We start from the raw sequence: 19,167 nt of genomic DNA, 5'->3' as shown, positions 1-19,167 counted from the left end.
TGAGGTGGCTCTCTTATAGACAGCATATATATGGGCCATATTTTCTTATCCTTTCAGCCACTCAATGTCTTCTGATTGGACCATTTAGTCCATTCATGTTTAAAGTTATTATTGACTAGAGTCCCGGTGCACAAAAATTTGTGCACTTGGGGGGGGGGGGTCCCTCAGCCCGGCCTCTGCCCTCTCGCAGTCTGGGACCCCTCAGGGGATGACCACCTGCTGGCATAGGCCCGCTCCCTGGGGGGATTGGGCCTAAGATGTCAATCAGACATCCCTCTGGCAGCCCGGCAGCTCTCGGGGGATGTCCACTTGCCAGCGGGGAGCAGGCCTAAACTGCAGTCGAACATCCTTAGCATTGCTGAGGAGGCAGGAGAGGCTCCCACCAGCACCGCTGTACTGGCAGCCATCAGCCTGGCTTGTGGCTGAGCAGAGCTCCTCCCATGTGAGAGTGCCCTGACCACCAGAGGGCAGCTCCTGCATTGAGCGTCTGTCCCCTGGTGGTCAGTGTGTGTCATACTGACCAGTCATTCCCAGTCCTTCTGCTGTTAGGGTCAGTTTGCAGATTACCCTTTTACTATATAGGATAGAGGCCTGGTACATGGGTGGGGGCCGGCTGGTTTGCCCTGAAGGGTGTCCCGGATCAGGGTGGGAGTCCCGCTTGGGTGCCTGGCCAGCCTGGATGAGGGGATGATGTCTGTTTGCAGCTGGTCACACCCCCTTCAGGGTGGGGGGCCCCATTGGGGTGCCTGGCCAGTCTGGGTGAGGGGCTGAGGGCCGTTTTCAGACTAGCGGGTGACTGAAGCTCCCAACCTCCTTTTTTTCTTTTTTTTTTCATTCTGGGATTTATTTACCTTCTATGGCTGTCACTGGAACTGAGAGCCAGCTTTAGCTCTGAGGCTCAGCTCCAGCTCTGAGACCTCGGCTGCTGAAAGCAGGTATCTGGGTTTGTTTGGTTTCTATAATTGAAACTCTGTTGCAACTCCAGCTCTGAGGCCCAGCTGGCCGAAAACAGGTTTCTGGGGTTTGTTTAGCTTCTATAATTGCAACATTGTTTCTTAGAGTGCAGCTCAGAGGCCGGCAGCGGCAGGCGGGGAACCTTGGCTTCCTTCATCACTGGAGCAGGCAAGCCTCCTGTTCGCTTCAGCTGCCTGGCTGCCGGCTACCATCTTGGTTGGCAGTTAATTTGCATATCACCCTGATTAGCCAATGGGAAGTGTGTCGGGGGTATGGTTAATTACTATGTTTGTCTATTATTAGCTAGGATAGGTATTTGTTGATAGCTATTTTTATTTTTTGTGCCTGTGTTCCTTCTTTCTCCTTTTGTTTTTCTTCTTTTTACAACAGTCCCTTTAGCATTTCTTGCATTGCTGGCTTGGTATTGATAAATTCCCTTTGCTTTTTGTTGTCTGTGAAGCTCCTGATTTCCCCTTCAATTTTGAATGCTAACCTTGCTGTGTAGAGCAACAGTTGCCAACCGGTGGTCCATGGACCACTGGTGGTCCATGATGTCCAGAAGGTTGGCAACTGCTGGGATAGAGTATTCTTGAATTCAGTCCCTTCCTTTGCATTACTTTGTATACTTCATTCTATTCCCTTCTGGCCTGAAGTGTTTCTGTTGAGAAATCGTTTGATAATCTAATGGGAGATCTTTTGTAAGTAACTCTCTGTCTCTCTCTCACAGCCCTTAAGATTCTCCCTTTGTTGTTAATGTTTGCCATTATAATTACGTGTCTTGGGGTGGGTCTTTTGGGGTTCAACTTACGTGGAACTTTCTGCCAACTCAATTTATTGAAGAGACTGTCTTGACTCCAGTGTATGTTCTTGCCTCGTTTGTCTAATATTAATTGATTGTGATGGCTTGTGTCAATTTCTGGTATCTCTGTTCTGTTTCATTGATCTATATTCCTGTTTTGGGGCCAGTGCCAGGCTTTTTTATTACAGTGGCTTTGTAATACAACTTGATATTTGGTATTGTGATCCCTCCAACTTTGTTCTTCTTTCTCAAGTTTGCTGTATTCGGTGGCCTTTTTGGTTCCATATAAATATTTGGAGTATTTTTTCTAGATCTGTGAAATATGCCATTGGTATTTTAATAGGGATTACATTGAATCTGTAGATTGCTTTGGGTAGTTTGAACATTTTTGTGATGTTAATTCTACCAATTCATGAACACTTTGTATTCCTCCTTGTTTATATATCTCTCTATCTTTTTTTGAATGTCTGGTAATTTTCAAGTCCAGATTTTTTACCTCATTGGTTAAATTTATTCCTAAGTATCTTAATTTTTTTGTTGTAGTACTAAATAGCGTTGTTTGTTTAGTTTCTCATTCTGAGACTACATTATTGGTATATAAAAATGCTATAGATTTCTGAGTGTTAGTTTTGTATCCTGCTACATTGTCAAATTCATTTATTAAATCTAGTAGTTTTTGGTAGAGTCTTTAGGGTCTTTTTATGTACGATATCATATCATCTTCAAATAATGAGAGTTTTACTTCCTCCTTTTCTATTTTGATGCCTTTGATTTCTTCTTGTCTTCCAGTATAACGTTGAATAAGAGTGGTGAAAGCAGACATCCCTGTCTTGTTCCTGTTCTTAGGGGAAATGGTTTTAGTGTTTGCACATTGAATATGATGTTGGCTGTAGGTTTGTCATATAGGGACTTTATTATCTTGAGCTATAATCCCGCTATTCCCACTTTGCTGAGAAGTTTTATCAAAAAAGAGTGCTGGATTTTGTCAAATGCTTTTTTGGGGTCTACTGATATGAGCATGTGATTTTTGTCTTCCAGTTTGTTTATGTGATGTATGACGTTTATAGATTTGTGGATATTGGACCAGCCTTGCATCCTCAGAATAAACCCCAGTTGGTCATGGTATATGATCTTGTTGATATATTGTTGGATCCGATTTTCTAATATTTTGTTGAGGGTTTAACATCTATGTTCATCAAGGATATTGGCCTGTAGTTGTCTTTCTTTGTAGTGTCTTTGTCTGGTTTTGGAATTAGAATAATGCTGGCATCATAAAAAGACCTTGGAAGTATTCCTTCCTCTTGGATTGTTTAGAATAGTTTGAGGAGGAAAGGTGTTAGTTTGGTAAAACTAGGTGATAGTTTGGTAAAACTCCCCTGTGAAGCCGTCCGGGCCAGGGCTTTTATTTGTTGGGAGTTTTCAGAATACTGCTCCTGTTTCATCATTTGTTATTGGCCTATTCAGGTTTTATGATTCTTCCTGATTCAGTTTTGGAAGATTGTATTATTTTAGGAATTTGTCCATTTCATCCACATTGGCCAGTTTGTTGGCATATAGTTGTTCATAGTATTTTCTTACAATCCTTTTTATTTCTGTGGTGTCAGTGGTTACCTCTCTGCTTTTGTTTTTGATTTTATTTACTTGGGTTCTCTCTCTTTGTTTCTTGATCAGTGTGGCTAATGGTTCATCAATCTTGTTTATCTTTTCAAAGAACCAGGCTTGGTTTCATTGTTTGTTTGTTTTTAGCCTCTGTGTCATTATTTCTGCTGTAATCTTTATTATTTTTTATATACTCTGGCCTTTTCTTGTTCTTTTTCTAATTCTATAAGTTGTAGGGTTAAACAGTTTATTACACTTTTTTTTTTATGTTCTAACATGTGGTCAGTCTTTGAGAATGACCTGTCTGCATTTAAGAATGTATATTCTGCTACTTTGGGGTGAAATGTTTTATAAAATGTCACTAAAATCCATCTGATCCAGTGTGTCATTTAGAGTCACTGTTTCCTTGTTGATTTTGTAAAATATTTTTTTATTGATTTCAGAGAATAAAGGAGAGGGAGAGAGAGATAAAAACATCAATGATGAGAGAGAATTGTTGTTTGGCTGCTCCCTGTGTGCCCCCCAGTGGGGATCGATCTCTCAGCCCAGGCATGTGCCCTGACTAGGAATCGAACCATGACCTCCTGGTTCATAGGTTAATGGCCAACCACTGAGCCATGCCGGCCAGGCTCCTTATTGATATTCTATGTGAAAGATCTATCCAGTGAAATCAGTGGAGTGTTAAAATCCATACTATGACTATATTGCCATTGATCTCTCCCTTAAAGTCCTCCAGAAGTTTTTTTTTTTTTTTGGTTTGTTTTTGTTTTGTTTGTTTTGTTTTGTTTTTGTTGGTTTTTTTTAATGTACCTAGATATGCTTATATTGGGTGCATATATGTTTACCAGGGTTATAACCTCTTGTTGGATTGATCCCCTTAGTATTATATAGTGACCTTTATTGTCGCTTGTGATGGCCTTCATTTTGAAGTCTATTTTGTCAGTATGAGTATTGGTATGTCAGCTTTTTGATTGTTTCTATTTGCATGGAAAACTTTTCCATTCCTTCACTTTCATCCTCTGTGTGTTTTGTTCTGAGGTAGGTCTCTTGTGGAGAGCATATATTTGGGTCATGTTTTCATATCCATTTGGCTACCCAATGTCTTTTGATTGAAGCATTTAATCTATTTACATTTAAGGTTATTATTGATAGTTACTTGTTTATTTCCATTTTAATTCTTTATGCCTATGTTACTCTCTCTCTAATTCTTATTACAGCATTTCCTTTAGCATTTCTTACAGTGCTGGTTTGGTGGTAATAAACTTCTTTAACTATTTTTGTCTGGCAAACTCTTTATTTCACCATCTATTTTGAATGATGGCTTTCTTGGATATAATAATCTTAGTTTCACTTCCTTGCTTTTCATTACCTTGAATACTTCATGCCATTCCCTTCTGGCCTATAGAGTTTCAGATGAGAAATCAGCTGATAGACTTATGGGAGCCCCTTTGTAGGTAACAGATTGGTTTTCTCTTGCTGCCTTTAAGATTCTCTGTCTTTAGTTTTTGGCATTTTAATTATGATGTGTCTGGGCATGGGCCTGTTTGGGTTCTTCTTGCTTGGGACTCTCTGTGCCTCCTGAACTTGTGTGACATTTTTCCACCAGGTCAGGGAAGCTTTCTGGCATTATTTTTTCAAACATGTTTCTATCCCTTGCTCACTTTTTTCCCCTTCTACCACCCCTATTATGAGAATATTATTACATTTCTTATTGCCCTACAGCTCCCTTAGGCTTTCCTCCTGTGTTTTTTTGTTTTGTTTTGTTTTTGTTGTTTTGTTTTTTTGTGGGGGTTTTTTTGGTTCTCTGATTGGGTGATTTCTTCTACCCTGTCTACTAATTCACTGATCCAATCCTTGGCTTTCCCTAATTTTCTGTGTATTCCTTCCACTGTGTTCTTTATTGGTGCTATGTCAATCTTCAGAGTTACTACTAGAGGCCTGGTGCACAAAAATTAATGCAAGGGGGGGTGGGGGCAGGAATTCCCTCAGCCCAGCCTACCCCCTCTCACAGTCTGGGAGCCCTCAGTGGGTGGCCTACTGATGGCTTAGGCTCACTCCCCTGGCCTCACTCTGCAGGAGGCGACCAGACCAATCAGGGAAAGGCGCTGCCCCCATCAACCCACTGCTGCTGCCAAAGCCGGCCACCGCAGCTGCAGACCCTCAGCCCTAGCTTCTTAGTGCTGGCCCCACCCTCTGCCCACCTGTGTGGGGGGGGGCGATCTAGGCCATGACAGCTGGGGGAGGGCCTGTGGGAGGTTGAGGCACCGCGGTCGCACCCTGTCCAGCCTCTTCGGAGGCTCCAGGACCGCAGCGCTGTTGCCTTGCCCAGCGCCACCTCTGGGTGGGACCATCCCAGGCCCACCTGTGCCACTGCCTCTCCCAGCATCGCCTCTGTGATAGGAGGGGCCGCACAGCATGGGTGAGACCAGCCCGGGCCCACCGGCACTGCCACCACTCCCAGTGCTGCCTCTGTTGAAGGAGGGGTCTCCACCTCTCCCAGTGCCGCCTCTGCGGAAGGTGGGGCCACAGCATGGGTGGGACCTGACCAGGCCCGCAGCGCCGCTACCTCTCCTGCACCAGCAGCCGTTGGCCCTTGCAGCCACTGTGGCTTTGTCCAAAAGGACATCTGGAAGACATCTGGTCTAATTAGCATATTATCCTTTTATTAGTATAGATATCTTTTCTCATGCCGTTGAACATATTTGCCATCATTATGCTGGATTCGATGTCTGATAAATTTCTCATCTCCATTTCATTTAGCTCATCTTCTGGAGAATTCTCTTGTTCTTTCATTTGGGACTTGTTTTGTTGTTGTTTGTTTGTTTATCTCCCCATTTTGGCTCCCTGTTTGGGTTTGTATCTGTGTATTAGGTTGATCTGCTAGTGATAGCCAGAACGGTAAGCCAAGTTTTTTTCCTCCAGGGTCATATCTCATAACACCAAAAAATGAGCCTCGCAGACCAGAAGACTTAAGCAAAAGTGTGGAAAATTTATTACAAGCAGATTCAGACTCCCCTCAGGGGTAGAGAGGACCCCATAATGGATTTCCCCTTAAAGCCTTGTAGTCCAGGGATATATATTTGCTATAAAACTGCTTCTATATCTATCCATGTTGTCACCTGATTGATTCCCTCAATTGTTCTTGCTCAGCAGCAGACCTGAACTTTCCCTGTTTCTATATGTTCTTTCTCTGTTCCTGTGCTGAACTTTCTCTGTTTCTATGTGTCAGCACACCTTATTGTTCCAGCCCTCCCTTGTTTCCCCATGCCTCCCGCTTTGAGCCCAGAAACATTTTATTATTTCTGCATGGTTGGTTCCTGTGATTAGGCTCCTCAAACTACTGTGTCTGCCTCTGTCTATGTCCCACCTGTCTTTGTTTCCCACTGGACCCCTCCCCTGCCTGCATTTCAAGCTAACGTCTCTCTCACTAGAAGTCCCAATCTCTAGTGTAGGACAATGTCCGATGCTATTTGTGACTGGGTCTGAGTACCCTTTTTGGAGGTATCAGCAATCCACAGCTTGTGGCTCCCTCTGTTGAGGTCGGGTGCCTTTGGAAAGGACCAAGATGTGTATCAGGGCCTCCTTTTCCTAGTCCAGGGCCTGGGATTAGATCAAAGACTCAAAGCCTCCGGGGACCCACCTCTGCCTGCAGTTCCATTGACACTGAGACTTGTTTAGCTTCTGGCTATCAACCACAGGGTTGGGCTGTAGGTCTTCCTACTGTGGGGCAACTGCCTTCCCCCCAGGCTAAAACCACCTTGATAGCAAAAGTCCTCAGGATAAAGGTTTCCTCTACACCGGCCCATTTGAAATGAATAAAACTATTGAAATAAAAGACCATACCCTTTTATGTAAGATGTTTACTTTGAATTTATATTAGTTCACACAAACACTCCATCCATGCTTTTGTTCCGGTCCTCCGGTCCAGTTTAAGAACCCATTGTGGCCCTCGAGTCAAAAAGTTTGCCCACCCCTGCCCTAGTCCTTGCTTCTGCTTACACAGCTCCAGTCCACTCGGCCCTCCCTCTGTCAGAGCCCAACGTGTGTCTGCACACAAAATTTCATGCTTGGCCTTTAAGTAGGTGCCAGCATTTCCAGCCATTTCTCACTGGCAAACAGCAACCCTACTGCTTTTCACAGCCAGATGTTATGTGGGCACCTTTCTCAGTTCTGGTGCTCTGGGCTGGGGAGCCCATATTGGTGGTTAGACCCCAGAGTTCTCAGTGGGAACCCCCCACAGCTTAGATATTCCTCTGGATCTTCAGCTGGTACCTATGCGAGCCCAGTCAGCTCTTTCATGCGTCCACACTTCCTACTAGTCACTGTGGTCTCCACTTTCCATCTTTGGTTATCTGTGTTCTCTCCAGTTAGTCTGTACTTTATTTTTCAGGGTGTTTTTACCTTATTTTATTTGTATTTCCAGTTTTGTCCTGAGAGAGTGTCAGTATGGCTTCAATTTATGCCACTGGCATTTTAGAATCTCTGTAATATTTATGCCAGTGAAATTATTACATTGTTTTTTCCAACATATCACCTATTCACTAAAATTTGTTAAAAATATCAGTAAATTAATAACAAATAATTATCCTTGTTCTAGATAAAAAGAGAAGTTCATGTTTATTTCTTAGTCCTTTATGCTTTCTTCCTATGATAACATGCACTATTTAAAAAGTCCTAGATAATAGTTATAATAGAGCTAATTTTTTATATATAACAAGATTTAAGAAATACACTGAGCTAGAAACTGACATTTTTTCATTCGCTTGCTTTTATTACTTAATTGAAGTTTGGCTTCTTTTTTCCTCCTCTTCCTTTTCTTATGCTTTGTGCCTGTTCATAGACTATAAGGAGTAATTTGTAATTCGGACATTAAATATCCTTAATGGTGTATTTTCCTGCTGCTGCCCTAATTGAGAGTCATTGAGGTCACAACCAGTCATATTTGTTCTACTCTTGGTGATTAACTTGCCTCTCTTCTGAAACAGAACTAGTCAGATAATATCACAGAAAGCTTTAAATAATTTTTCCTGTTCTTTCGATTTTTTTGTTTCAAGTTAGAAAAATTTTTTAAAAAGAGGATATGCCATGCGTTTATGTATCCCAACCTGTTCTCTGCTCATTGAGGTTAAACAAGAAAGTTTTGAAAGCCGGTTAGAAATACCCCAGCATGTAAACACTGATCAATGATGTTTCATTTATTTAGCACTCCATAATGTCCTGTAGACTCTCCAAATCTAGTCTTTAGGTAGCTGAAATGTATTCTTTCACGGTTGAAATTTTTATTTTTTAAATAGTTATCTTTCTAGCTTGTCTCATTTCTTTGACATTCTATACTGAATATATGAAACATTTTAACCTTTTTCTTATAACTTAGGAATAGCATAAACATTATTTATTATATACCATTGTAATCCAGTAATGCCCTTGAGGCCTATTGAGGTGTTTAGGCCTATTTGTTCTTTTGCTAAATGACCCTATACTGTCATGCTTTTATCATTTCTTGCATCTACATTTTATATGTCTTCCTCCAGCTGTTTTCATGCAGCTGTCAAGATGTTTTTTCTGGCAGCACTTTTCACGGAACTCCCTTCCCCCTTGTTTGCTGCTTATTATCTGCACAAGGCCAGAAAACAAGACAGCCAAAATTGTTGAAATTGCGTGTAATATAATCAAGTTCTGAGCTTATGGTTGTTATTCTGTGGGCATGATACCACCTACTTTTAAGTGCTGAAAAGCCTTTTTAGGGAGAGTGGGGGTTATACTTCCTGGTTTTTGGTTGTTTGTAAAAGACCTCTGAGTAAGTAAGACGTTACTGTAATAGTAATATAAACACAGGTCAATATTAGTTAAGTTGGTATTTTGATACAGTGATAGCAAATCATTGTTACCCATTAGGGTTGCTTCTCTAAGCAAACCTAAGTTAGTCTAGTTATTTTTTTAAAAATAGTAATGATGCGTGGCCCGTGTGGTTCAGTGATTGAACGTCAGCCTTTGAACCAGGAGGTCACGATTTGATTCCCAATCGGGGCACATGCTGAGGTTGCGGGCTCAATCCCCAGTAGTGGGCACACAGGAGGCAGCTGATCGATGTTTCTCTCTCATCATTGATGTTTCTGCCTCTCTCTCTCCCTCTCCCTTCCCCTCTATAAATCAATTTTTAAGTTTCCCTCTCCTAAGCTTATGTGATTTAAGTTATTGAGATTTTTAAATATTTTAAATTTATTTCTTGTGTTTTCCAAAGCTGAACAAGTCGTATTTTTCCCACACATAGTTCATCTTTCAGAACATACCTGACATCTGTATTTTGTACTATTCTTTTCTTAATCCTAAATGAATCTAATATATTTATTTTCTTTTAAAATCATTTGTAAATGAGCAAAATGTTATCTCTGCAACCCTTCTGTTTCATATTTAGGTTCAGACACTTTACAGTACTTAAATCATATTCTAGGCAGTTTGAAATCTGTTTGCTTTTTTCAAAATAATAATCCATCATAACAGCTGGTTTATTCTGGGATTTGGTGTTACAGGATGTTATTTGTTTGTGATATGATTATATATTTGTGAATATATATAGTCATATGTATAAAATAATAAATAATCAAGAATACTATGTAGGTACTGATTTATATAATCTTTTCTGCTTTTATGACCCTATAAAGAAAATGTTAAATGCCTTTCATAGAAATGAGTTTACATAATGATTTGAAGCAATCATTGGTTTCTGTTTTGTTTTTGAAAATGTGTCTATATAAATTATTTTTATTAGTGGTGTCCCAATGCACAGATTTGATTTTACAAGTAAAGTTATTTTTTCTTCCTGATTTCAAGTTGACATTCAAAGGTGTTTTTCATTAAATTCTATTGAGAAAGTACAAGCTGACTCTAGAGTTATTCTGGAATTTTTCATGGGTGGATTCAAAAACCAAATTGTGTATTCATATGTCATCAAACTCAGTTCCTTACTTGGTGTCATAAAGGAAATGTGTTTCTGAACTTTTCTATCTTATTAACATAGTCATATATTCTTACTAAACTATATTACATGAGTTACATTTGGCCTTTAAGCCTATATGAAAGACAAGCTATGAGCCACATTGATCCCTACTTGCACAAATTATGTATTCCTAGTTAGGTTACACTAAGAAATGCATTTGCTGACTAGCCCACACATAGTTTCTTTAAGTGCATTTGGAACAATTTATGCCTACTTACACAGAGTAAAATGACTACTCTATGTGATAATCTCAGAAGCTTGAGAAATAGATTTCCTACTTTTTTCAGCAAGCATTTACTTAGATTTTACACTCACACTTCTAATACCATCAGCTTTTGGTTTAAAATCTGTCATCATTGAAAGAAGCATGGCCGATGAAAAGGGAGTTAGAGTCATAAAACTTTAGAACTAGAAAGAAGTCTTATAGGTAAACTAATTACACCCCTTTCACTTAATAATGAGGATGCTTAGGCCAGAGAGGTAAACTGACTTGGCCAAGTAGATACAGAGAGCAATATCACACTAGATCTGCATTACCATTCTCTAGTCTATCACCCTGCTACTGTACAGTAGACTTGTCACTTTTATTTATTTTTTTAAAATATATTTTACTGATTTTTTACAGAGAGGAAGGGAGAGAGATAGAGAGTTAGAAACATCGATGAGAGAGAAACAGTTGCCTCCTGCACATCCCACACTGGGGAAGTGCCTGCAACCCAGGTACATGCCCTTGACCGGAATCGAACCTGGGACCTTTCAGTCCGCAGGCCGATGCTCTATCCACTGAGCCAAACCATCATTGGCAACTTGTCACTTTTAAATGTGCTCATTGTTATACAAATTCTGAGTAGAAATCCTTCTACTCTTGTGTTTAATTAAAAAAAAAAAACGTGTAAGAGAGCAGTAGCTTATTATATGACAGATCACTCTTCTAAACCCAGTTTTAGAGAACTGAAAGTGTGTTCTTATTTCTAGCTTGGTGTTGATGATGTATACTTCTGAACATCAGATGCTCTTTGTTTCAGTGATGCTGTTTGTGACTGGCACTTCACCCAAGTTTTTCAAGTATTACCCTCACGTTCTATGAATTAAATCTTATTTTGCACCAAGGTTTCTTTAATGCCAACACAAATCTAAGTATATTGCCGACAGAGGAATTGTGACAGAGAACACATTTTGTTATCTTTTAGCCCATTAAGCCTTCAAGCAGTTGCTAAACGAGTTAAAAGGAACATAGTTTATAAATGGTAGTAAGGGTTTAAATATTTTCTTGAGTCAGTTATAATTTCACATGATGCCAGTAAGTAACGTTTCCACTTCTAGTACATCTTCAAAATCTTAGTAATAGGTGTTAATTGGTACTAATGAATGTAATATTTTTAGGAAAGTGCTTGCCCCATCTGATCTAATTTGTGGTTATTTTTAGCATTTATTGAGCAAGTTAATCCTGTGGAAAATAATTAAAGTTACAGGATGCAAAGAAGCATTTTTATACAAAGTTAAATTTTAGTAGAAATGTGGCAATATATGTTTCATTTTGTGATTACCTTAATGCCTTAGGCCTTTAAACATTTTATCGTGTACCCCTTGAACACTTATAAGTTGAAATACACAATTTTTCATCATAATCAAATAATTGCCAAGAGTGTAGTTTCTAAGTTTATAAGTATTAATGTAATAGTAAAACTATAATATCACTTTTTAAAATGTATTCAGTTGAATTAAATACCAGAGATATTTGATGCCCATTATCACCCATTTAAAAAAACAAAACATGGAAATGTAATTTTTAAAAAATTTTCTTGGACAATAAGCCTCTGGATTAAACAATACAATTATTATTTGTATAAAATTGATCAAACGATAATTATAATTTTGATTAAGGGTCATTAAACAAAAATAAATATATGGAAATGCATTGCTTAATAAAGTGGAAAGAGGCTATGGTTGAGCATCTGGACAGTGACATCCTTATAATTTTTTTACCTGGTGAAAAGTCCTCTTGTATCTTTGTAAACATCTTAGTTTTATGATCCCTGCCTTATGTGGCAGGCGGCACCGTGGACAGGAGATTATTATAATTACTCAACATCATTTCGTGACTAACACCAGACACTCTAGAGCAGGGGTGGGCAAACTTTTTGACTCGAGGGCCACAATGGGTTCTTAAACTGGACTCAGAAGAAGGAGCTGCGGCCATGTTTCCCGACGTTGCCATGTTAACACTGCTGCTGGTGAAGGAGCGGAGGAGAGAGCAAGAGAACCCTCCGCTCCGCGGGCTGGATAGAACAGCCGAACGGGCCGAATCCAGCCCGCGGGCCGTAGTTTGCCCGCGGCTGCTCTAGAGGCAGCCCAGGTTGGCTTGAATTCCAGGTCTGAGTTCCAGTTCTTCCTTTTATTAATTGCTTGGCTTTGGAAAATCTGCTTAACTCCAGTGTTCCTCTGTTTCCCCCCCCACCCCCCCGTAAAGTGAGTATCACAGTTGGTTTTTGCATAGGTGAAATAAAATAATACTTCTAATATGCTTAGAATAGTGTCTGACAAATGTAGGTTAGCTGTACACTCAATTCTACATAATCTTTTAAATTCTCTTGAGAACTTTATAGGCACATCTTAAAATGTCTGTGAACATTTTTCAGACAGATTTAAATAATTTCAGGATTATCCATTTATACTTTTCTTACCTCTACCCTGGTCAATTAGATAATTTTCTACATTTCATATAAGAAAGTAGGAAAATTTTCCCTATTCATGTGTATGCATACATATATTTGTGGGCATACATGTGTCTGTTTAAGCCTATGAGTACTTAATGTCTGCCTATGAAAGGGAATATTTATTGAATGCACACTGTGACAATTATATCTGACAAAGAAGCGAAAAATTGACTCTAAAATTTGACCTTACAAAAGAATGACAAGAGGCATGAAGATTGATAAACCGATTTTGAAAAAAATCTGAATTTTTAAAAAAATAACATAATCTGTAATCTTTCTGATTTGAAGAGAAGTAGTGAATTCAGAGTAATCTATACAAGGAAGTAACATAGGCAACAGGAAAAGTAAGATGAGTAGGGGAAAAAATGGCCAATTATATCTTAAATTTGTACATAAATTAATAAGGTAGCATCAATGTGAAATCAAGGTATAGATATTAAAATTCAGGTTATGAATTTCTTTAATTTTTCTTTCTAAGAAGAATTATAAAAATTATTTAAGTACAAATGGTTATCTGACTCCATTACTAGAAATTTTTGCTAGCACTCCCTGAACTTTGTTATATTGTTAGGAAACAAAGGATATAATTGCGCCAGTGTATTTCTTTTATGTATCCTGTTTTACAGAACCAGAGTTTATCATTAAGATTTTTTTTTAAATATTTTTTTTATAAATTTATATTTATGTTTATCTCCTTTTTTCCTAGTATACATTAGTTGAATAGGAAAGAACTGGAAAAATGAGAACTTTGACATGAACATAGTTATTTTATGAGACTGTGGGATGAGATGATAGGACAGTTTCTCTTGAGTGTTATATCAGGTATTTCTGCCATTGTAGTTCTATACTCTGTTTAATTCAGCAATTATCTGAAGAGCTTAAACTCCCTCCCACCAAATTAACATAGCATTTGAAAAATATAACTTAATTAGGAAAAATTTCGTTGTGAAGGTTATTATACCTTTTGAAATAATTAGTACCACACATCCTACAATATCCCAGAACCAATGGGAATCTTTGTTAAATTTATGCAAAAACATTCCTTAAATAAGGTAGATCTTTTATTAGGTCATACATAAGATAGGAACCCTCTTAAAATATCAATTATTTTGGTAGATCTGAAAAAAAATAAATACTACAAAATTTGATTTTAGCACACATGGTTAAGAGTCCCTCAATTTATGCTTAGATATATAGAGACAGAATAGTTGAATGTGGAATGAATTTTAATAAAAAGATTCCTATTCTGATGTTGGCGCTCATGGATAAACTTTCAACTATCTTCTTATGTTTTTATTTTTTAAAGTCTAGCAGTCTGAAATAAACTTTTAGAAAAGAAGTGGGTGTATTTTTCTACTGGTGTTTTGGGGGAAGGAATTTCTCAGTATGTACTGTTCTCTAATATATTCTCTCTGCCGTTATCCTATCCCTCCCAAGCCCTTTCCAGGACCATAAGAATTTCTCACATTTGGGGGTCCCCTTAGCCCTTTCTTTCAGTACATAGACCTTTTCATCCTTCCTTTACCTCTGTGTGTAAGCCTTTAGGAATTCTAAGTGCATTAGGCTACAGTATTTCATATCTGTGAAGGGCTGTTTTTGGTACATGATATTCTCTAACCCTAACATTCTCTGAGGTCCATGGCTTGCTCAACTCTCTGTTTCCCATGGAAACAGCTTAGTGTCTTGAATATGAGTACTCAGTGAAATTCATGGTAAGAAGCAACTAAAAATATTTCTTTTTAAACAGATTTGGTTCATCTGACTTGCACATCTTCAAAAACAGCAAGAGAAGATTTAGAACCAGTTGTGCAGAAATTGTTCATTCCATATACCGAAATGGAGATGGGTAAGAACAATAATCATCTATAATAATAAAAGAGTAATATGCTAATTAGACCAGCCATCCTTCCAGACAACCTTCCAGATGAAGCTGGGGCTGCAAGGGAAGCCTGGGTCCCAGATGTCTGCCGGCAGCTGGAGGGAAGCCTGAGTATCGGGTCCCTGCCAGAGGCCAAAGGGAAGTCTGGGTCCTGGATGCCAGAAGGAAGCCAGTGCCAGCAGCCAAGGGAAGGAAGGCCTACTCTTGCATGAATTTTGTGCATTAGGCCTCTAGTAAACAATATTCATGATGGAAAGGTAATGTAACCACTTTATTCCTCTTAAATTTCTCATGAAGGTTTCTACAATCTGAACTGAAATGTGAAGTAATCAGCAACAATGCTTACATAATTTATTAGGATGATTGAGCACATTCTTTTCCTAAAAATGGGAAAATATTCACTCCATAATGGTAAAGGAAAAATATACATCACTCACACAATATATATAATTAAGTGAAAAAAAATGTACATTTATATGTATACATTCTCACATACATAGAAAAAAGACTGCCAGAAATCTCAATTTTAGTGGGGTTGGGGACAATTTTTTTTCTTTTTACATTTTCTTTATTTTACAGGTGTACAAAGAGTATATATTCCTTTATCAGAAAAAAGTGTCTTCATCTATGAAAAAAATGGTTCATCTGAGAGAAGAAAATATCGATTGACAAATGTAGTAATACTTCCTAATTATTGTCTTTCAAATGCATAGCATGTTAGTGATCTGATAAATATTTAGTTCTCAAAATAGATATGACACCATGCTACTTATTCATGGTGGAAAAATACTTTTCAACCACGGATTTTTTTTTTATTGTTTGAAGTATTAGATATGAATCCTTTTTCCCCCTTTGACCCCTCCCCAGCCACTCCCACCCCCCAGGACAAGCCCCCAACACCCCAGTGTCTGTGTCCATTGGTTATGCTAATATGCATTCATTCAAGTCCTTTGGTTCATCTCTTAACCCCCCCACCCCCTTCCCTGCCTTCCCTCTGAGGTTGGATGGTCTGTTCAGTGTTTCTCTGTCTCGGGATCTATTTTTGTTCATCAGTTTATGTTGTTCATTATATTCCACAAATGAGTGAGATCATGTGATATTTATCTTTCTCCGACTGGCTTATTTCGCTTAGCATAATGCTTTCTAGCTTCATCCATGCTGTTGCAAATGGTAAAAGTTCCTTCTTTTTTATAGCAGCATAGTATTCCCTTGTGTATACATACCACATTTTTTTAATCCACTCATCTGCTGATGGGCACTTTGGCTGTTTCCAAATCTTAGCTATTATAAATTGTGCTGCTATGAACATAGGGGTGCATATCCTTTCTGATTGGTGTTTCTGATTTCTTGGGATATATTCCTAGAAGTGGGATTACTGGGTCAAATGGGAGTTCCATTTTTACCTTTTTGAGGAAATGCCATACTGTTTTCCACAGTGGTTGCACCAGTCTGCATTCCCACCAGCAGTGCATGAGGGTTCCTTTTACTCCACATCCTCTCCAGCACTTGTCATTTGTCGATTTGTTGATGATAGCCATTCTGACAGGTGTGAGATGGTACCTCATTATTGTTTAGATTTGCATCTCTGGGATGATTAGTGACTTTGAGCAAGCCATTATGTTCAATTAATATTTGACAAAGGAGGCAAGAGCATACCATGGAGTCAACACAGTCTCTTCAATAAATGGTGTTGGGAAAGTTGGTCAAATACATGAAAAAAAATGAAACTAGACCACTAACTTACACCATACACACAAATAAACTCAAAATGGATATGGGACTTAAAGGTAAGATGGGAAACCATAAAAACCTTTGAATTATCCATAGGCAACAAAATATCAGACATATGTCATAGCAATACCTTTACCATGACAGTTCCTAGGGCAATGGAAACTAAGGAGAAAATAAACAAATGGGACTACATCAAAATAAAAAGCTTCTGTACAGCAAAAGAAACCATCAACAAAACAACAAGAAAGCCCGCTGCATGAGAGAACATATTTGCCAATGTTATCTCCGATAAGGGTTTAATGTCCAAAATTTACAGGGGACACCTACAACTTAACAAAAGGAAGATAAATAAGCTAATCAAAAAATGGGCAAAGGACCTAAATAGACACTTTTCAAAAGAGGACATACAGAAGGCCAAGAGACATATCAACCACGGATTTTTAATCTTATCTCCTTATATCATTGGATAGCTCTTGTAGTTGTGAATGGAGCAAATTAGAGTATGTTTTCTGTATAAGTGATTTAAAAAGCCTGGTGGATCTTCATTTAGATGAAACTAGAGGCCTGGTGCACAAAAATTTGTGCACTGGCAGGGGGCGGGGTGCCCCTCAGCCCCACTTGTGCCCTCTCACAGTCTGGGACCCCCTCAGGAGATAACGACCTGCTGGCTTGGGCCTGCTCCTGCGTGGCAGAGGGCAGGCCCAATCCCTAGGTGCACCCCTGGTCTGGCTCAGAGCAGGGCCGATTGGGGGAGTTGGGGCATCGCTTCCTGTCATGCACAGAGCAGGGAGGATCGGGAGGTTGCAATGCCACCCCCAGTCACGCGAAGGGTAGGGCCGATTGGGGGGTTGAGGTGCTGCCCCCTGTCACACTCAAGGCAGGGTCAATGGGGAGGTTGGGGTGCCACCCCCAGTCACGCACAGAGCAGGGCCGATCAGAGGGTTGGGGCACTGCCCCCTGTCACGCACAGAGCAGGGCCCATCAGGGGGGTTGGGGCTCCGTACCCTGTCACACACAGAGCAGGGCCAATCAGGGGGGTTGGGGAGCTCCCCCGTGTCACGCACAGAGCACGGCCAATAGGGGAGTTGGGGCACTGCCTGCTGTCACACACAGAGCAGGGCGGATCAGGGGGTTGGGGCGCCGCCCCCTGTCACCCACAGAGCAGGACCGATCAGGGGGCTGGGGCACTCCCCCCTGTCACACTCAGGGCAGGGCCGATGGGGAGGTTGCGGCTCCACCCCATCACACACAGAGCAGGGCCCATGGGGGTGTTGGGGCGCCGCACCCTGTCACACACAGAGCAGGGCGGATAGGGAGGTTGTGGCCCCATCCCCTGTCACACACAGAGCCGCAGGGCGATCAGGGGGTTTGGACACTGCCCCCTGTCACGCTGCTCCAGGGGCCAGGAGGCCTCGCGGCTCCACTGATCCCAGTGCTGGGAGGCCTCGCGGCTCCGCTTGACACCGGGGCAGTGAGGCCTCGCTGCTCAGCTGATCCCGGTGCTGGGAGGCCTCCCTGCTCCGCTGAATCCGGTGCTGGGAGGCCTCGTGGCTCCGCTTGACACAGGGGCAGTGAGGCCTCGCTGCTCTGCTGATCCCGGTGCTGGGAGGCCTCGCTACTCCGCTGATCCTGGTGCTGGGAGGCTCCGCTGATCCAGGTGCCAGGAAGCCTCGCGGCTCTGCTGATCCCGGTACCAGGAGGCCTCGCAGCTCCGTTGATCCTGGTGCCGGGAGGCCTCGTGGCTCCGCTGATCCTGGGGTGTGAGGCCTCGCGGCTCTGCTGATCCCGGGTTCGGGAGGCCTCACAGCTCCGCTGATCCCGGTGCTGGGAGGCATATTACCCTTTTACAATGTAGGAAAGAGGCTTGGTGCATGGGTGGGGGCCAGCTGGTTTGCCCTGAAGGGTGTCCCGGATCAGGGTGGGGGTCCCACTTGGGTGCCTGGCCAGCCTGGATGAGGGGATGATGGCTGTTTGCAGCTGGTCACAGCCCCTTCAGGGTGGGGGTCCCCACTGGGGTGCCTGGCCAGTCTGGGTGAGGGGCTGAGGGCCATTTTCATGCTGGTGGGTGACTGATGAAGCTCCCAACCTCTCCTTTTTTCTTTTCTTTTTTATTCTGGGATTTATTTACCTTCTATGGCTGTCACTGGAGCTGAGAGCCGGCTTTAGCTCTGAAGCTCAGCTCCGGCTCTGAGACCTCAGCTGCTGAAAGCAGGTATCTGGGTTTGTTTGGCTTCTATAATTGAAACTCTGTTGCAACTCCAGCTCGGCCGGCTGGCTGAAAGCATGGGGGCTTGTTTAGCTTCTATACTTGCAACATTGTTTCTTAGAGTGCAAGCTCAGAGCTCAGCAGCGGCAGGCGGGGAACCTTGGCTTCCTCCATCACTGGAGCAAGAAGCCTCCTGTTCGCTTCAGCTGCCTGGCTGCCGGCTACCATCTTGGTTGGCAGTTAATTTGCATATCACCGTGATTAGCCAATGGGAAGTGTGTCAGA

General features: G+C 41.1%; 1 protein-coding gene across 1 annotated transcript in view; it reads left to right on the top strand.

Annotated features, from left to right (window-relative positions):
• CHM (CHM Rab escort protein) overlaps window positions 1-19,167 on the top strand; it is a 258,996-nt gene that overhangs the window by 221,907 nt on the left and 17,922 nt on the right. Inside the window, exon 13 of the mRNA XM_036305573.1 lies at window positions 14,814-14,912. Coding sequence (XP_036161466.1) covers window positions 14,814-14,912 — 99 coding nt within the window. The remainder of the gene's footprint in view (window positions 1-14,813; window positions 14,913-19,167) is intronic.

The sequence above is a fragment of the Myotis myotis genome, unplaced genomic scaffold (assembly GCF_014108235.1).
Source record: "Myotis myotis isolate mMyoMyo1 unplaced genomic scaffold, mMyoMyo1.p scaffold_m19_p_4, whole genome shotgun sequence".
In the NCBI taxonomy this organism is placed as follows: Eukaryota; Metazoa; Chordata; class Mammalia; order Chiroptera; family Vespertilionidae; genus Myotis; species Myotis myotis.
This window is presented reverse-complemented; position numbering and strand designations above follow the sequence as displayed.